Here is a 20,979-nt window from a genome sequence, read left to right as displayed (position 1 = left end):
CGTTGTTCTACAACGGTCATAGACATTTAGATAACCTTATGGTTGAAGTTCTAAACTTTAACTGTGCCACTAGAAAAATTATTCTTTGCTGATTCTATTGCATACATATTCTGGTTTGGGTGACTAAGAATTGTGCTCGTCTTTATCATTAGTTAGCCGAGGTATATAATGAATACATGATCTATTTTCATATTACACGTTTGTAGAATTGAATACGTGATTTGTTTTAGTTTGCAGATTTGTAAGCACATTCTTTTGTTGGGCTTCTTAGATATATCGTTCAGTCTCATGTAATCAACTTCTAACATTTGTACTATTAACTACACTTTTGTAGGTTCATGGAAGTTTCTTGGAATGTCAAACCGAAGGCCCATATTCATCTTTCTCTCGGCTAGCAGCAACAAACCAACGCTTCAAATGGTTATACTGTTTCTACTACTAAAATCTATAGATTCGCCGCTCCACCTAGTTACGTTGGTTCAACCATCGACATCTTTGCACTACAGGAGCATTTCATTTGGCTACGGAGTTGTGGAGTCTGACTTAGGAGCTGCTCCATTTGATATATGCATGTGGAACAACAAAGACCGTTAAACCCAAACACGGTCTCTTTGAAATCAGTGGAGAGAAACACCGTGCAAGGGAGCATTCAAACAGTGTTGCATTGCAACATGCGGGACCATGGATGATTCTGCTACAAAAATCTTAAAGCCCGATGATCAGGTATGTTTGCACATTATGTTCTGTTTGTTATTTCGGGTTACTTCCATCTGTTTTATCCAACATCAATATTTGTTTTGAAAGTGCCGCAAGTCATTTTCCATGCTTATTTTCTGCTCCCTCATATTAATATTCTGTGGCCACGTTTGATGGTTGCAATAACAATGAAATTCTACAAAAACTTTTGATGGTTGTAATGTCACTTGGGAGTTGAGACAACTTATTTCACAAAATGTATAACTTACTTTTTGTTTCCCCTCTAGATATCGAATACTTGAGGGTGTTATGCTATTCTATTGTATAAATTTGCACATATGTGATGCCAATAAGATTAATTATTTATTTTGTATCTAGTTGTTCAGATGATAGAAGAGTACATGTTATGCCACCAATATTAGGCATTATATAGCGACATAATATACTATTCCTTGATGATAAGTTTTTGTCCAGAACTCTTTGTTGTTTGGAATTGTCTGGACTGTCTCCGAGATTCAGGGAGGGAGAAGAAGTAAAGTTGTGGTTTATAATGGTAAAAAAGTTAGCAAAGCCACGAGGATCCTATTTGATATACGTATGCTCCCATTGCAACACATGGACAATTACCTAGTCATAGACAAAGAATAGAACATGTGATTGTATCTTATCATCACTAACTTACACAATAATAACTTCTCACCTAATCCTCCCCACCTTTGAGTACGCAAGCAACAAAAGTACATCATATGATTCATATAAGATCCATCAAATTTGTCAATGTTCCTTGAAATCCAAGTATAATTTTCAAATTGATCAACATTTTTTTTAAATCTAGCAACACCTTTCAAACCTTGAACATTTTCTAAAATACGGGATCAATTTTATAATTCATGATCGTTTTTAATATCCAGGAACATTTTTCAAATTTGTGCATATTTTTTGCATTTCAGATATTGGAAGTCTGAGATTTGTTCCCAAATTCATGAACATTTTTGTAATATGAATATTTTTTGAAACATCCATTTTTTCTCAAATCAGTGAAGTTCTTTGGGAAGTGGGTACATTTTTTCATCAACATTTTTTCAAATCAGAAATTTTTAAAAAAGGAAAACAAAAACAGAATGAATAAAGGAAAAAAAACAAAGGAGAAAGACGGGGGCGCCTCGCGCGCAATGTGCTATATGCCACCCGCAGCGTCGCCTGCAAGCAGTCGCTGCTTGGCTGGCCCAGTGACCCGGCTGCTGACCTCACACTGATGTTTCCAAAGTTTTCACTTTTTGATTCGTTTTCCATTTATTCTTAACTATTATTTTTATTCAGAAATATTACAAATAACGCTTTAGATAAAATTTATAAAAATGTTGAACATCCATTTGAACATTGATAAACATGTGTAGAAAAATATTAACCATGTTTAAAAATATGTTTGTGAGATTCAAAAAATGTCACATGCTTAAAATATTTTACATGCCTTTTTAAACAATGTTTATACAATATACATAAATGCTTGCGTAATTCAAAGAAAATCTTGCTTAGATTCAAAAAATATATGTTACAATTTAGAAAAATGTTCATGAGTTTCAAAACTGTTTTGGGACATTGTTAAACAATATTGTGTGTAAATGTAAATAAAATGTTTGCATACTGCCAGAATTTTTTTTGCACCATTTAATAACCTGGGAGTGAAATTTTAAAGAAAATTTCGGCGATTAAAAAAATATTCGTGGCATTTTAGAAAATATTTTCCAATTTTGAAATGTTCCCGTAGTTCAAATAAATGTTTACAACCATAGAAAAATGCATAACATGTATTTTACAAAAGTGTTGCCGTGTCTTCAAAAATGTGTTCAGAAAGCATGCATTTCTAAAAATGTACATCATGTGTAACATGTAGGTTAAAGGAATTCTTAGTACCATTAAAAATGTATAACGAGCTTTTTATAATATATTCAAAAAGAATGTACATCATGTATTTAAAAAAAATCCAAAAGTGTATTATAAATGTTTCATGTGCGCTCTAAAATGTTCATTGTGTACTGAGAAAAGAGAAAACATGCGTGAAAAAACCCCGACAAAGAAACATAAAAAAACAAAATCCCAAAGAAAATAAAGCCAAGAAGAATGAAACAAAAGAAAACTACTGTAGGCTATGTTCTATGATCCAGTTCGCACCGGTTTTAGAACCTTTGGTGCTGTGTTTTTTTTCTATTTCATATCTATGTTTAAATATAAACCAAATACATGTCAAATTTTCTCAATGCACGTTGTATATTTTTCATATCACACGTAAAATATCATTTATACATGTTGAATATATTTTTAATACATGATGAACATTTTTTTGAAATTACATGTCTGAATATTGTTTTTGAAAAAAAAGTAAGTTATGTTTAAGATACACGCTAAACTTTTTTCTGGCTGGTAAGAAATATTTTTAAGAAAATTACATGATCCTTTTGTACATTATATTAACATTTTTGAGAGAAATGTCACGAATATATTTTTTGAACGTGTGAACATTTTTCAAAATGTCATGTACATGTGTTAAATGATAAGAAACATTTTTATTAGCTTTCGAAGATATATTTTTATATTATATAAACATTTTAGAAAAATACAGACATTTTCAGAAACACGTGAATACTTTCTAAATGTCACAAACTTTTATATGGAATAGTACAAGCCTTTTTAGAAGTTGCATGAATATTGTTTAGCACAGTATGAAAAAAAATTAGGCTCGTCACGAAGGTTGACGACAGTTTTGTACGAACTGAAACCGGTGAGAGAACGTTTGGTCATAAATCGTGAGGTGTACACCGTTGGCCTACTCCCGGAGTTGCAATTGCCGATAATCATAGACAAAACGATGAAGAAACAGTATCTATCTGATCGCCGCTTGCTTATCACACAACACTAATAACACCCCACCTAATCCTCCCCTCATCCTTTGAGTACGCAAGCAGCAAAAGGACAATCATCCTCGTCGTCACCTCCAAGCTCTCCTCTTCCATTCAGTTGGGCCAACGCATGCATGCATCATCTTCATGTGGTTGCTCCCCAACTCCATTATCACCACCACCAGACGCCGAGCTGGCTGAGTAGCTGACCACACTCTACCTAGCTTGATCGTCACTACCCGCTCGTTCCGAAGCGCGAGGTCACGAATTTTTCTCTTCTTTTACCCAACTTTCTTGCTAAAAGGACGGTTCTGGTGTAAAAGAAGAAGAAAGGAACTGTAATACATTGACTTGAGCAAAAAGTTTCACTTCTATTCTTGCTAGTACATTGGGTTCCACATCAGGCTGATTATTCTAGATCGATTGAGTAAAGGTCAAGCTCAGTTCAGTTGCGGCGCCCACGTTTGAATGCAATCTTCTCACCTTTGCTGTTTGGTCCCACTTAAGTCCAGCACTTTGCTTGTATACTAATGTAAAGAAACACATGTAACACCTCTAGTGACTACAGATTTATTATCATGTATGTGTGCTTGGAACATAACTTTGCAAAAGGAGAATATATGTTTTACCCCAGCCTGAATGCAAAGGAGAAGAATATGTGTCAATCAAAGCGCTCCCAAAGCAAGAACCGGCAGCTAACTGAAACAGTAGGGCATCCGATCCATAGGATCCCTCATGATTTTTTGTTGGCATGTATATGTCATTGACGCGTTATTCTGACTCAGGGTGCATGGAGGACAGCAGCAAGATAGCAGAGAAAGAAGGGAGAAAAGGAAAAGAAAAGATGATGCGTCCATGAGAACCGGGGATCAGATGCGGACATTTGGCGGCGCGATGATCGAGCATCCCAATCGTCTCGCCCGGATGCGTATTCCTGCAACCGAATGCAATCATTCTTCAGGCTTCATCAGTTTGCCGACCTCACTGCATGCCGACGCAGCGAGCTTCCTCCCTGGCTCTCTCCCATTCTGCATGGGATGAAGAAGTAGACCGGCAGACAGAGGCGGTGAGCTCGAGAATTTCTTACCACATAATCCAATTCTAATCCATTATTACATCACGAGCACGTCGCTTGTGCCATTGTGTCTGTTCAATGACACATCTTGAGCGATGTTTTAAATAGCGGACTATGACATTTAGCGGCGACCCTAAAAACAGCTATAGCGTCAAATTATACATGAAATCATTTAGCGGCAACACTCTCAAACAGCTATAACGGAGCTATAGCCGGCTATTTAAAACTATGATCCTGAGATGAATAGTATAAGCAGCCATCTCTGCAACCGTCCAAGGAATTAACACGACGACTAGTCGACGGCTGCTACTACGGGGATGCCGTTCCGCCCGCGGGAGGAGGCTACACCGATATTCCTTCACGAAAGCGGCCAAACATGGCTAGTAGAACCCCATGCACGCACGCGCGCGCGCGCTTTTCTGAAGGCCGGCAATGGCGTCCCGGGCCGGGCGGCCGGCCATGCCGCGCTGCCTGTGCGTGCCCCTCGCTTCCACCTGACCTGACCTGACCTGGCCCGGCCTCTGTGTACGTGACCACACGCAGGCCACACGATCGACGGGACGTCTCGTCCGATAGGAGCTAGTCGAGCGAACAGCGGCGTCGCTTTAGACAAGATAACCCTGGAAAAACCGGGCCATCGGTCGATTTGAACAGCAGCTGGGGGGCATGGTCAAGAGGTAACCTGTCGCCATACCGCGAGTTATTACTAAACCTAGAGCGATATTTTACCGGCACGGCTCTATCGGTTTCTCATATATTGAAGAAGAAGCGACAAAGAAGTCGGATACAACGTCTTTTGAGCATTGCAACGACAAAAGCAAGGATTAGCAACCACATCCACCGAAGAAGATATTTTACCTGCACGGCTCTATCGATTGCTTCATCTCAGTCAATTCAAACGGTGGTAAGTAAGATCTGATCTGATCTGATCTATATACTGATGAAGATTGTCTGCAGGTGAGCTCTGGACATATGGCTCACATCTGTCAGCTGACGAATACAAAAAACGGTGAAGATAGACCGCATTTCCAGATTTTGGTGGAGGTGGAGCCTTCTTTTCTGGAGAGTGACTCAGCGGTGTTAGTATACAGTGATGAAGTAGTAATTTTCTATGATAAATTGTCTGACCCTAATTTTAACCTTATGCAAAACAGCTGAATGGTGGCAGTGCATCGGATCCAGCAGCATATTCGTGGCGTGCACATCAGGCAAGCACGTCGGTCCAGTCAATCACTGCCTAGGTACTGCGTGCGTACGTATACGTAGTAGTGGCGCGCATGTGGAAGACAAGCGGAGAGCATCTATCTATCCCGATCCAAGACTATTAGCAGCACTAGCTACTAGTGTAGACCATACAGCCTAGACCAATAGACCATACGACCGTATCTAACTAGAAAATTCATAGTAGATGCTCCCGTTAACTCGCCATGGATCTTGGGGGAGCTAATCCGCGGTTGATCACCGCAAACAAGCATTTCAGACAGCGCACCGCCATGAGCGCATGAGTTGCAGCCCTAGCCATTGACCAAACATGCGACTACTAGGCGCCGGCGCGCCGGCCCAAATCTGGGCCGGTCACACCGTACGCGTCCGATACGCTGTGTTTTAACCGTCAGATCATGGTCTTCGTCCTCAAAGCACTTTTCTTTCTGGCTTTTGCCCCCAAATCACGCGAGCACGGGGCAGGACGAGAACGAGACAACCGACCTTCGAAGCTAACGGGACCACCGTCGGTCATTGGATCGCTGTCGCTGGCCGGGTCGCTGCTACTCACCAGATCGCCATTACCCGCCTGCTTGCCGCCCTTGCTACCGGGTTGTATCAAACCTCCTCCTCACCCTCACCCTCCTCCCCCCCACACCCCCGCGACCGCCGTTCCAGCAGTCCCGGCGACCTTGCAACACGTCTCGCCGCGGTGGCCGTCGCAGCTCGCAGTGCTGACCCGTCATGGCTCTAAAACAACATCGGTTGCCGCAGCTCTGGAATTGCTAGTTCCAGCAAAAATAGATGCCGGTTGAAAGCAAAACTGCTCGCCGGTTGTATCAAAAATGGCTTGCCGATCCCAACAAAGAAAAATGTTTCCGTACTCGCATCCATGAGAAATCGCTGGTTCCAGCAAAAATGTCTGATAGTTCCAGCAAAAACAAATGGCTGGTTGAAGCAAAAAAACAAAGTTGCAGGACTCACAAGAAGATGGATGTAGCAAAAATCCACAGACATTGGGTAGTAACAAAAATCAAAACGGTTGTAGCAAAATGGTTCGCCGGTTCCAGCAAAAATCACCGTGGTAGCAAGTTTGGGATGTCGGGGTGGTAGCAAAAACATCGGCTGGTTCCAGCAAAAACAAAACATGGTTGTAGCAAAAATCCTGCCGCGCCGACCTTGGAGAGCAGCGCACCCAGCTGCGGGTGGCCATGGCGACGAGCGCTGCAGCACTGTCGTGATTGCAGCCCACTCAGCTCCGGCCACCGCTCGCAGCAGCGGGTGGCTCAGTTCCCAGCAGGCAACGACCGCTCCTCACCCCTGTAGTAACTCCGGCCACCACTCGCCGGAGTAGCAGAACCCCTGCAGTAACTCCGGCCACCGCTCGCCGGAGCAGTAGATCACCGGGATCTGAAAAAATGAAGGATGTGGTGCTCAGGGCTTGTTTAGAGAGATGATGGGGAATAGATGAGGATTGCGCCGGGAAGGAAGAAAAGTAGTGGACGGAAAGAGATAAGGCACTAGACGTGGTCCCACCTGGTTACGTGTCGCCTGTATATGAAAATGTAGCGAGCGCGTGGGTGAGGCACCGGCTGAAGCTTCGGCCGGCCTGCCGATTCCAAACGTTTCCCTTTGTCTTTTCGTGTTGTATTCGAAGAGTTCTCCTAGCCAATGTCCAAATCGCCGAAGGTGGGAAGAAGCGTGGATCGATATTTTGTTACTCCCTCCATTTGCTGTTATACGATGTGGTAACTCTTCTCAAAATCAGATGTATTTAGACACGATTTTGTGTGTTTGATAATTTATTTTAGTTTGTATGAAGTCCATGTTAAATCTTTTGAAACATCTTACAATAGTGAATGGAGGGAGCAGATTTTATGAGCCTCGGTCCACTAAATCTTGTATGTCAGCTCAGTTGAAATCGTGAAATCTCGAAACCCATTTGAGTTGCATGGCGAATGTGCAAGTGCAATGTTTTGCCAACTTGCCTCGCAAGAAGCGGGCCCTTCGGCCATTGTGCGATCTTCGTTTCTTACATTTTTCATTTATTGGAACCATGGGGTAATACCGAGTGGTAAAAGACTAAATTTCCTCAAAACAAAAGTGGTAAAAGACTAAAGGTGGAACTTGTAACGACAACATTGGAAAATTCGATTCCTCAAAAGAATCTTTCAAGAAAGAAAATCCAATGTGACTTTAGTTTCCACCACCGGTTTCTACCGTTATCATATACGACAAATTCGAATAATCATATATATGTAACTTTAAATGTTCACACGGACTTTCACTATCAGTATTTTTGTTTCAGTTCATTGCATCTGATAGACTCTACATATTCAAGGCATAAAATGAGATCGCATGCTAAAAGGAGTAGTACACATGAAGAAACTACCTGTCTTTTTAGCACTAGTTGAAGCTGCGGGCCCGTTTAGCACTTTAATTAGCGCCGCTGGGACGGTGGCGGTCTTCATTTCCACGGCAGGCATGGCCGGGCGGGCGGACAGTAACTTGAATGGCGTGGGGCCGCTTAAGTCAGTCGTTGACGGCAACCCGGCGACTTGTTGAAACCAAACCAAAGCAAAGGTGAAAGAGAGAGACGCAAAAGGAACAAGGCGCCTCCTTTCATGGGATCCAACAGCGACCCGGGCCGAAGCTTGAATCCCGGGCAATCGTTGAACAGGACTTGTAAACAGATGGATAGATAGATATATATTCGGACGGGTCACTCACCACCATATATGCTTATCATCATGTGTGATGTGTGCGCGCGGACTGCTCTTTTGGTGCCTAGCTTGGCGAGCACTACGGACACACATGGCCTGAGTTGTCTCGACGCCGACGCGACAAGGGATCTGTCCGTGCATTACTGCCGCCTGATTTTTTGATTGCTTGGGTTATGGTTATGGGCCTGATCGAGCTCAGCTGGGTGGCAAGGCGGTGAGAGGGACGGCTCATCCAATCCACCGCCGGCGCCGGGAGGAAATCTTGGGCTGCTCCCGGCTTTTTATGTACGTCCCCCCTGCCGCCGTCGCCATTGCGTCTGCCATGGCAGCTAGGGACGAAACAAGGCCTCTGGACATGGTCATCTACTAGTATGATACTCCTACACAGTTGCCATCATGGAACAGAAAATTATGTCTGCTTCGGTAGTGGTAGGGATATACGTACCGGCCGGCAGGGCTGAGGTCAGAATAATGCTACTGGCTTAGTGTATGCACTGTATTATACAGGCAAAAGCAAGTGAAAGATATACAGGTCACAGTTGAGTTTGGGTTGCATACTGTTATCCTGCCGAGCAGGGTTGGATCGGCGACGCATGTGCGTGGGTTCACGGAGGGAGGGGTCAACATCTGGACGCTAAAAAAAACTTTGACCCGTCTTCTGTCTCACAATCCAAGCCATATCCTGGCTGGCTCGGGATATGAGAATGAGATTATTCGCACCACTCCTCTGGCTAAGCGCTTGCTTGACCCACCGGGCATGGAGGACCCCATCCAGCTTATCAGCTCCGAGCCATCCATGGACCAGTGAAAAATATACCTTCTTTTCTTTTCTTTTCTTTTCTGGAGACAGCACGAAAAATAAGGTCGTTGTGACACAGTCCATCCCATGTTACAAGGAGCACTATTCAACATCTCTGATCTCTCTCCTCCATTCTTTTATTCCGAGACGGCGACAGCATGTGCTCATTGTACGAGCAAGACGACGCTACATACGTACATGTCGACGATCCAATGCCGCCTCAATAAATAAATAAAGAAACAAAAAACAAAACATAAAACGTACAGTACTACTAGTGCTCGTAGTAGGAATGAGTGCATGGATGGGGCAGGTAGCAGCGACGCAACGCGGTGATGTCGGGAGCGGGTGTGCATGCATGCACGCACGCATCATGGGCATGGGCCGGCTGACTGACGGACGGATGGCGAGCGAGGTCAAACAAAAGCGCACGGAGCGGAGCGGAGTGGATGGGTCAGCCGGACTGTACTACGAGGAGCCGGGCAGGCCACTAGGCACGGGGCGGCATCTCGGCGCAGGGAGGACAGCACCAAGACGAACCCAACAAAACGATCTCCGGGCCGCAGGCGCCGATTGACACTCCACATGCCGCGCACCGACGAGCGTGCGTCCAGGGCGGATCGATGATCGGATTTGCCGCTTGCTGCCGGCGCCGGTGGGGGTGGGGGTGGGATCGCCCCAACTAATCTTCTTTCCCGGCCCGGGTCAAATAATGCGGTGGACGGGCGTGCGAGCGAGACTAGTTTAAATTACGTGTTGTGGTGGCGGCGGCTAGCAGCATGGAGTTGTTGCGTGGAATGAGAGGCTGTCCGAGACCTTGTAGATCGTGGTTCCAGCTACGTACCGGAGAAAATACCAAGACATTCATGGATCTGCTTATAGAGGCGGAAGACTTCGCATGCGGATGTTGAGAGTTGGGACGGGAGAACGAAATGCGTGGGTGATAGCTAAGGCCATGCGGGCATGCAAGGCTCATCACACGGTGCGATACTGGCCGGGCACCTTTGGATCAACACGCTACGTGAGCAGGAGATGTAGGACCACGGCGTCCTACCTTGATCGGACAGGTAAATTCATGCTAGGACCAACAATTGGTTCGATGATTTCATAGTAAAAAGGAAATGATGGATTGTGCTAAATATTAGAGTGAACTCATATTTTAAACCGTTGTTCTGGCATCTTTGATAGAAATTACCCCATTTAAAATATCCACATCCACATTACCCCATTTAGTGAAAGCTACGCCTCATTTTATCCCTTTTACAAGTCAAAACTTACGGAAATCTCTCCCCACTAACCGCCCACTAATCAGTTTTCTGGATTTCGCTGTGGGGCCCTACGCTATCCAACCAAATGATGACATTTAAGTTTGTAATTATCAATCTATAAGGCCAACTCCACCGCGCGACCCCATCCTATCTGGCCCCGTCCGTTTAAGGTAAAACGAACAAACCGGACGGCTCAACGCGCGGGAGCAAACGGACTTTTGTCCGTTTTGTGTCCGCTTTCGACCCATCCGCGGCCCAAGTTTACGCCGCTTTTGGGGTGAAACGGACACCACGCGGACGCGCGGGCCGTCTGTGCGTGTCCTCTCCTGGCCCGCCCGTCAGTGGCACAGGGCGGACTTTTTTCTATCCGCCCCCTCCCTCCCTCCGGCCGCACCCCCCTCCACTCTTCCCCTCGCCGTCGCCGCCGCCGCTGCCATTGCAGCCGTGCAGTTCGGACACACGCTCGCCCAGCCCCTTTCCCTCGGCGCCGCCGGGCTGCCCAACTACGGCCACCTGGTTTGCGCACCCGCCGGCCGGATTTGGAGCGGATCCGGTCGGTCTTGAGCTCGCCCGGCTGTGGGAGGCCGGGCCGCGCCATGGACTGGCCGGGCACCTTGCCGGAAGGCCCTGGCAGGGCCGCAAGGCCACATGCAGGCAGTGGCTCCTCCTCTAGCCGTCCGGATCTGCACCGTCGGTGGTCCGCCGGCAGATACACGAATAGCGGTCGGCCGGGTTCGGTGCTTGTTTTCATGTACCAAAGATAACTTGTTTTCTTTGGTCTTGCTTTACTAGTCAAAATGTGATGATGTATTTTTCATGTACCAAAAATGAATGATGAAAAAAAAGTTAAGGACTTGCAAAGAAAAATGTACGCGGACAGGACCGCGCGCTGGACGCACAACCACTGCATGTCAGGACAGGCCCGGACACGATCCCATCGCCCTACCCAAACGGACAGAATCCGGACAAAATGGACGTCCGTTTGGGGTCGCGCGGTGGAGTTGGCCTAATAGCCCAGTCCGTCTTCGTTCGCTTGGTTCTCTCCTTACAGATCCAAGCACGTCGTCGCCAACACCACCGCCAATGTTGGAAACGGACAATCCTACTGAAGCACCAGCCCATCGCCGGCTACTCCAACACCACCGCACACTACTGCAAACAGGACACACCCGATGCCGATGCTACAGGCCGGAGCACAACACTCCCGCCGCTCGCTGCAAGCAGCACCACCCATTTGTTGTAGGCACTGCAAAGGTTTGCCACTGCTCAGCACGACCACCGGTGGTACAAAGGCGACACTCAGGTGTTGCAAGCCCAATCCGTCTTCTACCTCTAGCCTTCTCATCACCACAGTCACCACATGAGAGCCCTTGCGACTGTAGCGTCGGCGGTGTTGTGGTCGTCTGTGTCGCAACGGGGATCATGTTGCAATGAGCAACCGTAGAAGATCACCAAGTTGCAGCCGCCGCGCAACAACACGGGGTGACCGCAACATGGTCGATGTTGGAATGGGGTAACTAAATGGACACATATTTACATCCTCGCGCGAGTTGAAGGTGACCGTAAAATGATCCATGTTGCAATAGGTGACTGCAACATTATCCGTGTTGTGATGGTCTAATGGCTATATGAAACAGATCAAATGGTCGATGTTGGAATGGGGTAACTAAACGGCCGGATAACGCATAGCGTCGTCCTTATATTTCCTGTTCAAAGTTGCCTGATATTTCTCATGTTAAAATCACTTCTGAAAATACAAACCACACTACAAAATAAAAACGCAGGCGACATGGGGCCGGCAGAGCCAATCAGAGTTCCAAACATACGAGCCAGTGTCGAGTCCACTGGTCCATTCGATCGGCTGCGCTTACCGTTGCATCCGGCCGTCGTTGCGCTGATCTGTCCAAACCGGTACGTTGCCCCTTGGCACACGTATCCACTCCGGCCACCACAAGCGGCCTCCTCCAGTCCGCACCACACCGTGCACACGGGTCACCAGAGACCACCACTCCTGCCCGCTCGCCCGCCTCGTCTCGCGGTGAAACCACGCGTTTTCACCTCCCGAAAGGGCATACTACACGATAGACCAGACCACCGACGACTCGTCGTCACGCGACGGCGACGGCCAGTAACGCTACGGCGCACCAGGCCGCCCGTGCGCTTGCGTCGCCGGGGAAGCAAGCTCTGCACCGGCGACACGCAAAGCCACGTGGAACGTACGACGTACTCGCAGGAGGTGGCGTCGTGCCACTGCAGCGTGGTGCCTCCGGCCGGGCGCGTGGGAGGCCACCGGACGTCCGGACCGGAGCATTGCGATTCCTCCGTGCCGGGCTCCGTGAACCGTGCGGACAAGCAGCCGGTCCCGTGCTGCGCCGCGCAGGGAATTGACAACACGGGGAGCATCCCTCGGCTTTGTTTTGACCTCTACCACTTGGAGCCCCTCGATCACCGCCGGGCACGCACTGTCGGCGGCACCACGCCAGCACCACCGCCCTGCCACCGCCACTGCCGCCGTGCATGCATACGCGTGACTGAAACTGAAAGCGAGAGCGAGAGAGCGAGAGGCTGGTCCTGCACTCCTGCTCCCCACTGTAGGCATCATCCAAGCTGCCGCTGCATCCTCCATTGGAGCCTAGCCATAGCCAAGGGCGCCCCTCTGCCCGCACACTACGCTTTCTCCTACTCGAGTAGAGTACGTACGTATGTAAACCCCAACCCGAACCCAGCCCATTTGCGCTGGATTTGAATGATGCACCGAGCCCCGAGCTTTTCGACCACCCTGCCGCCCTCCTGCTCCAGTACGTCCATCTTTTATCAACATCGTCCAGTACGTACGTACCAGTAGAGTAGTGCAAGGACCAGCAAAGCGGCGCCAGTTGACCTCGCCGCTGCTGCTCGGCCCGGTCTCGGTGGATCCGCTGGCAGTGGCCGGCCGGCCGGCCACATACGGGCACTACTCCATGTGTTTCATTGCATTCATTCGTTCCCTACCCTGCTTTATAAAGTCAGGGTCTGCTTTTCTATGACTTCATTTCAGTTTTCTACTGTTTTTTTCATGCCTACTCTCTCCTGTTCATCATCCATCATTGCTTTTTTCTTTCCCTCCCGACTTGGGGGCACGCACTGGCTGGCGCCTGGTTCGGGCCCCTGTTCCATTCTGGGACGTGTTTTAGGTTCAGCGCTGCAAAAGGCGCCACCCTGCTCCCCCCCCCCCCCCCCCCCCCCCCCTACATGAAATTACGTGATAGAAAAACTAGAAATCCCACACGCTTTTCTGGTTTGAGATAATGCTTAGCTTAACTAGTTTCGACGAAATTCATGGCTCGTGTAGTACATGAGTAGCACCACTGCTACTAGTGGAGAGAAAATTCCACAGAGGTGTAGTAGTAGCAGCAGCTAGTGGTGGTGGTGGCAGCGGGCACATGAACAGCAACCCGGCATACAATGAGTGTAAATGCGTGTGCCCATCAATGGCGACACGAGAGATACCCGTGACGCAAAAGCACCGGCAAAACCAAGCACCAAACGAGTGAGTGACCCTCCGTAAGAAAAATATAAACGAAACAGTCTTGTTAAACCTCAGTCGGCTTAGGCTTGGTTAGACCTCAGCCGACGCTACGCTACGTTCGTGAGATCTTACACTAGTATTCGTGTATTTTTTTTAGTTTTTCTATTTTCTTTTTTACATGTTACATCATTTGATTGAGACTTCTCGACTGAGACCTGGTCACACTCTAAATGAAAACCGCCCTCCCAATTTCTCATTTCTGTTATCATCATCATCATCAGGGCAATGGAAAAAGAAACAAGGAACAGAACAAAACCTGTGAATGAATGAATGAATAACAATGAATAATATGCGTTGCCTGCCACTGGCAGAGAAAACGGAAACGGGAGGTGGGCCGGCGTTAGCGTACATGTCGTGTCGTGTCGCGTCCAGCAGAAACAGAAAACAGAGGGCGAGGATGATTATATTACATGGGGCGCCCAGCTCGTCGTCTTCCCCCGCCGAGCCGTTGCCCACACATCACTCACTCGCCAGTAGAGTACTCTACTCACGCACCACCATCGACAACTTGACCTGAGCTGAGCTGAGCGCCTCGCAAGCTCGCTCACTCACTCAGTCCTCGCCATCATCTCCTTCTTTCCAGCTTTTCTTCCTCCCCCGCCCTGTGGACTGTGCCCCCCGCTTGCTTTGCTCGCTGCCTTTCCCCCCTCCCTCCCTCTCCTCCCCTCTTTCTTAAAAGGCTGCTCCCTCTCCCCCTCGCACCTCCTCTCTCTCTCTACTTCGTCTTCTCTCTCTCTGCCTTGGCATGGCTGCCTGAGGTCAAATACCCATCCCGCTTTCTCTCTCTTTCTCGCACAATCTTTGTCCCAGATTCCAACCCTCACCTCCCCTCCATCCATTTATTTTAGCGCCTGCCTGCTAGCTGCTCTGCTTCATCTCTACCCCATGGCCATGGCTTCCACGGCGGCGGTCAGCGAGCCCCCGACGGAGCAAAAGCGCCGCCAGCTTGGCTTCTGAGCTCTGACCTCGCCTCTCACCCACCCCGCACCTACCGACCAGTACAGTCACTGAGTAGCAAGCTCAGCTCAGCTCGGCTTGACTTGAAGTGGTGCGTAGCAGTTGGTTGGTTGGTTTGCTGCGCGGAGAGGAGCGGATGGAGAGCAGATGGAGGAAGGCCAAGATGTCGCTGGGGCTCAACCTCTGCGTCTACGTGCCCCGGACGCTGGACGACCTGGACGCCGGCCCGCCCTCCACGGGCTCCTCCACGGCCGCGCTCGTCTCGCCGGCGGCCTCCTCCTCCGCCTCCTCCTACGCCACCAGCGCCAACACCACCCCCACCGCCGACCCGGGCAGCGCCAAGGGCCCCGGCGCGCTCATGCCCACCACCCCGACGCCCACCTCCGCCGGCCTCCGCCTCTCCAAGTCCGGCAGCAAGTCCTTCAAGGTACCACCACCACCACCACCAAACCATGTCTTCTGTAACAAACATCGAAAGAAAAATAAAGAACTTGCTGCAAAGATCTATCCATCTATCTATCCAGTGTGTTGATTTATCTTTGCTTTCTCAGTTAATTAAGCTCTAATCCCTCACAAAAAGGTACTTAAAGCTTGGATTCAGGTTGTACACCTGTGACGTTCTTGTGCTTCCAATGATGCGCGCAAGTAGCTTTCTTCATTCCTTCAACACACACACACACACACGCACAAAGTGCGGTGAAGAACACAGGGGGTGGAAAAGGAGGAGGAGATGGGGGCAACGCAATGGTGGATGGGGAATATCATCATGGAGTGGGGGAGTTTGTCTTTCTTTACTGCTGGGGTCCTCCTCCTCCTCCTCCTCCATAGATAGAAGGATAGTCCACACATCTTTTTCCTCATCACTCACCTTTTCCTCCTAGTCCTAGTCCTCCTCCTCCTCCTAGATAGCCAGCCATCCTCATTCACTTCACTTCTTTTCGTGGAGGCATAAAGAGGAGGCAGTGACATACATAGCTCCTTTTCACAGCAGCAGCAGCTGCTTGGACACTGTTCTCAGATGCCTTCTTGCATTCTTCCAACACACACAAGGGAAAAAAACGTTTGAGAACAGGAGGGTGGGTGCCCATGGAATGGATGCCTGGGAGCCCACCGGAGCCTCCTTTAGGGCGCCCAGAGGCCAGATTTGGAAAAGGTGATTAGTTTCCGCCAGATGATGCCAATTTGCAAATTGTTAAGCTGCAGTATCCCTAGTTAAGCTGACAGTATCCCTAGTTATGCTATGGGCTATGGAATCAATGACGTGGCGCGGCGCTGAGCGGACACGGGGAGCGGTTTAGGTTTGGGTTTTCAAATGTTTGTGGGGGGGTCAGCTCTTTGATCTTCTTCCTGGTCTTACATGGTGAGGTGGTTTCTTTCGTCAGAAAATTGAATTATTCAAATCAAGGCATCCACATCACTATGATAATTCTAACAAGAATACCACTCCCTTGCATTATTTCAACAAAGATAAATCGGAACAGGAGGGGCTGGATTCCCATCTCTCTTTGGAGTGCCCAGAAGCTCTTTGCTCTTTTGGCCTTACAGGGTGATGAGGTGTACTATTGTTTCGTCAGCGATGAATTATTCAAATTAAGCCACCTACATCACTCGAAAATGCTAGGAGATTACCACTTCCAATTGTAAATTAGCTTGACCATGGATCTTAACCTTGCTAGGTAAATACCAAAACCTTGACCAAGTTTCTTCTTCACAACTGAAAGTCTGAAAGTGCACAGTAGCAAGGTTGTTCCTTTTTTTTTCTGATAGAAGCCTGATACAGTGGGCATTTGACAATGGTTTTCGAGTGTGGTCAACAATACTAATGTATTTGTTTCACGATCAGGCAATACATGACTTGGTCGTCAGAACAAAACTATCTACGAAATGTTAAATGACAATGACGCTTGGAAAATCGAAAGCTCATGGATAACTCCATCTTCATGGACCACCATCCTTTTCAAAACAGCTGCTTGGGCATTGTTCTCAGATCCCTTCTTGAATTCTCTCAGCAAAAAAAAAAAACAGAACAGAAGGGGATTATTAAGTTGCAGTGCCCCTTCTCATGTACTGCATCGGTGACGTGTAAGGGTCCTAAACGGACACGGGGACACGGTTAGCTTTGGGTTTCAAATGCTCGTGAGAGGTCGGCTCTTTGATTTTCTAGTCTTACAGGGTGAGGTGCATTGTTTAGTCAGCAATGAATTTTTCAAATTAAGGCACCTACATCACTTGATAATGTTAGAAATTACCACTTCCAATTGTAAAGTAGCTTGACCATGAGCTTCGCCTTGCTACATGACTACCTAAAACCTTGAGCAAGTCTCTTATCAAATCTAAAGTCTAAAAGTGCGGCTCCTGAGTAAGTTTTTTTTTCTTTTCTGATGGAAGCCTGATACTGTGACATTTGGCAAAGGTTTTTCGAGGGTGGTTGGCAATAGTAACGTATTTTTTAGCATTCAAGCAATCCATGACTTATTCATCACAACATAAATATCTATGAAATGTTAAATGATAACGACGTTTGAAAAATCGAAAACTTATGGATAACTTCATCTTCATGGTCTACCATCCTTTTCAGAACAGCTGTTTTGTTACTGTTCTCAGATCCCACTGCTTGGGCACTATTCTCAGATCCCTTGTTGCATTCTTTCATGTAATTTTCCCTATGACAGGAGAGGGCATATGGATTCCCAAGAGCCCACCACCGTCTCGCTTTAGGGTGCCCAGTGGCCAGAATTGGAAAAGGATTAGTACTCTGGTCATGCCCATCTGCAATTATTAAATTGCATTATCCTTTGTTATTTTATAAAATCAGTGGTGTACGGTGGTGCGACTAAGGCCGAGGACACAATTAGTAGTGTTTTGAAATGTATGTGGAAGGTCAGCCCTTTGATCTTCTGTTCATATAAGGGTGAGGTGTAGTGGCTAGTCATCAATGAATTATTCAAACTAAGGCACCTATATCACTCAGATAATGTTAGATTACTATCCCATTGTAAATTAGCTGGACCATGGGATTCGCCTTGCCACATGACTATACCTTGAGCAAGTTTGTTCTTCTCAACTGAAAGTCTGAAAGTGCGGCCGGTAAGCAAGGTTTTGTTTGTTTATAGAGGAAGCCTGACACTGAAAGTGGAAGCCTGACACTGTCAAACTGCAGCATTTGGCAAAGGTTTATAGAGGAAGGTTTAGCAACCCATGACTTATTCATCACGGCAAAACTATCTATAGAAAATAAATAAATGACGAGGACAACTGAAAAATCAAAAAGTCATGGTTAACTTCATCTTCTTGATCTATGCATTTATTATTGTGACGTTTAGATATTTAATTGGCTGGTCTTCTTTACTTCAGTTTGCACCATCACTTGATAGTTGCTACTACTACTGTATGTACACAGATAAATGCATTCCCAGATTCATTTTCAGCACTGTTTAATGTCTGTATCCTAATCCTTTTTATATCCTTTCTTTTTTTGCAGAAAACATGTGCAATATGCTTGACCATAATGAAACCTGGTCAGGGCCATGCTCTATTCACGGCAGAGTGCTCACATACCTTTCACTTCCATTGCATATCTGCAAATGTTAAGCATGGAAGCAACAATTGCCCAGTTTGTCGCACCGAATGGAAGGAACTTCCATTCCGTGGCCCGCTGGTTGCTGCAATCCCTCAAGGAAGTGCAAGGATTAATCCTGTTAATGGGCAGCAAAATGGCGGCCACATGACACTATTGCGACCACTCCCTCGTGCTCGTTCTTCTGGCCGCCTTCATCATGTAACTTGTTTGTTGCCTGACACTGACCGAAGTGTTTTCAATGATGATGAGCCCTTGGATTTGTGTGAAGCAACCGATGACCATCAGCAAGGATGTTCAAGAACAGTAGAGATAACGACACACCCTGAGTTCACTGAAATACCAGAAAGTACTTCAGAAAGAAGCTTCACTGTTCTAATTCATCTAAAGGCACCCCTTGCTCAGAATTTGCATGTACCTGGAGATGACAGTAGCCCAAACACTGGTCGAGCCCCAGTTGATCTTATCACTGTGCTTGATGTCAGTGGTAGCATGGCTGGTACCAAACTTGCATTGCTGAAGAGGGCCATGGGGTTTGTCATTCAGAACCTTGGCTCCTCAGATCGGCTTTCTGTCATCGCCTTCTCATCATCTGCACGCAGGCTCTTCCCTCTTCGTCGGATGACCGAATCTGGTCGTAAGCAAAGCTTGCTAGCAGTCAATTCTCTGACGTCAAATGGTGGCACCAACATTGCTGAGGGTCTGAGAAAAGGCTCCAAAGTGATTGAAGAACGACAGGCCAAGAATCCAGTCTGCAGCATTATCCTTTTATCAGACGGGCAAGACACATATACAGTCTCACCAAGTACCGGTGCACACAAACCATTTACAGTCTCACCAACTGCCAGTGCACAGAAAGCATCAGCGGAGTATTGTGCGCTCTTGCCATCTACTAATGGTAGTCAGCAGGTACCAGTTCATGTGTTCGGGTTCGGTGCTGACCATGATGCAGTTTCGCTCCATTCGATCTCTCAAACCTCTGGTGGGACCTTTTCATTCATCGAGACAGAGGTTACCATCCAAGATGCATTTGCTCAATGTATTGGTGGACTTTTGAGTGTGGTCGCACAGGATTTACGTGTAAAGGTGGAGAGTGTCCACCCTGATGTGCACTTTGGTTCCATCAGATCAGGCAGCTACTCCAGCAGAATTGCAGATGATAAGAGGAATGGGTCCATTGATGTTGGTGACCTGTATGCTGAAGAGGAAAGGGATTTTCTTATGACTCTGAACGTTCCCCAAGGGTGTGGCGAAGAAACGGCACTTCTCAAAGTTGGCTGTGTCTACAAAGATCCGCTGATGAAGGAGACCATCAACATGGCTGAGGTGCAGGTGAAGATCTCCAGGCCGGCATTCGTGTCGGTGCAAACCGTGTCGATCCAGGTGGACCGGCAGAAGAACCGTCTTCATGCAGCCGAGGTGATGGCCGCAGCAAGGTTCTCCGCGGAGCGTGGCGAGCTGGCACACGCTGTCTCACTGCTCGAGGACTGCCGGAGAATGATCATGGGATCAGCGTCGGGGCAGTCCGGTGACCGGCTGTGCCAGTCGCTGGACGCCGAGCTGAAGGAGATGCAGGAGAGGATGGCGAGCCGGCAGAGGTACGAGGCGTCCGGGCGCGCCTACGTGCTGTCGGGCCTGAGCTCGCACTCGTGGCAGAGGGCGACCGCCCGCGGCGACTCCACGGACAGCGAGAGCCTGATCCAGGCCTACCAGACGACGTCGATGGTGGACATGGTGCTGCGCTCCCAGACGCTTTCCCGCTCGTCGACCCCGAAACAGACCCCGCAGATGAGGCACGCCAAGTCGTTCCCGGCGCGCCCGCAGCCTAGGTAGGTAAAGAAAAAACGTTTCCCGGCGTCGCCGTCGACCGGCGCCAAAATAAGGATCTTTAGCTGAATTTAGATTCTGTGGAAGCAGCAGTAGTGGTGTCAGTTGGATTCTTGGTTTTTGTTGGGGTGTGGGGGTGATGGGATTGGGTTGGGGGTGGTACAAATGGTGTGGTATAAGGAGATGTAAATTTGTTTTGGGGGCTGGTGGTGGTGGTGGTGGTGGGGGTGGGGGTATATGGAGGGAGTTTAAGGTGAGGTAATTCTGTACTGTAGTTCGTTAGAGGGGGCAGGGGCTGGTATAAGTGTGCTGGGGGAAAATGGGTAAGGTAGGGGGGAGAGGGTGTTGTGTTGTGCTGTGTTGGTTACTTGGTGTTAGGGGGGTATACTCCA

General features: G+C 47.8%; 1 protein-coding gene across 1 annotated transcript; it reads left to right on the top strand.

The window, feature by feature from the left end:
• Nucleotides 1–14,660: 14,660 nt before the first annotated feature.
• On the top strand, nucleotides 14,661–20,697 carry LOC125515297 (E3 ubiquitin-protein ligase WAV3-like). Its single transcript, XM_048680743.1, has 2 exons — nucleotides 14,661–15,610; nucleotides 18,665–20,697. Exons 1-2 carry the CDS (start codon nucleotides 15,320–15,322, stop codon nucleotides 20,591–20,593), a joined length of 2,220 nt encoding a protein of 739 aa, XP_048536700.1. The 5' UTR covers nucleotides 14,661–15,319; the 3' UTR covers nucleotides 20,594–20,697.
• The last annotated feature ends 282 nt before the right edge of the window (nucleotides 20,698–20,979 follow it).

The sequence above is a fragment of the Triticum urartu genome, chromosome 6 (assembly GCF_003073215.2).
Source record: "Triticum urartu cultivar G1812 chromosome 6, Tu2.1, whole genome shotgun sequence".
Classification (NCBI taxonomy): Eukaryota; Viridiplantae; Streptophyta; class Magnoliopsida; order Poales; family Poaceae; genus Triticum; species Triticum urartu.
The sequence above is the reverse complement of the archived record's forward strand: the minus strand, read 5'-3'. Positions and strand labels throughout refer to the sequence as shown.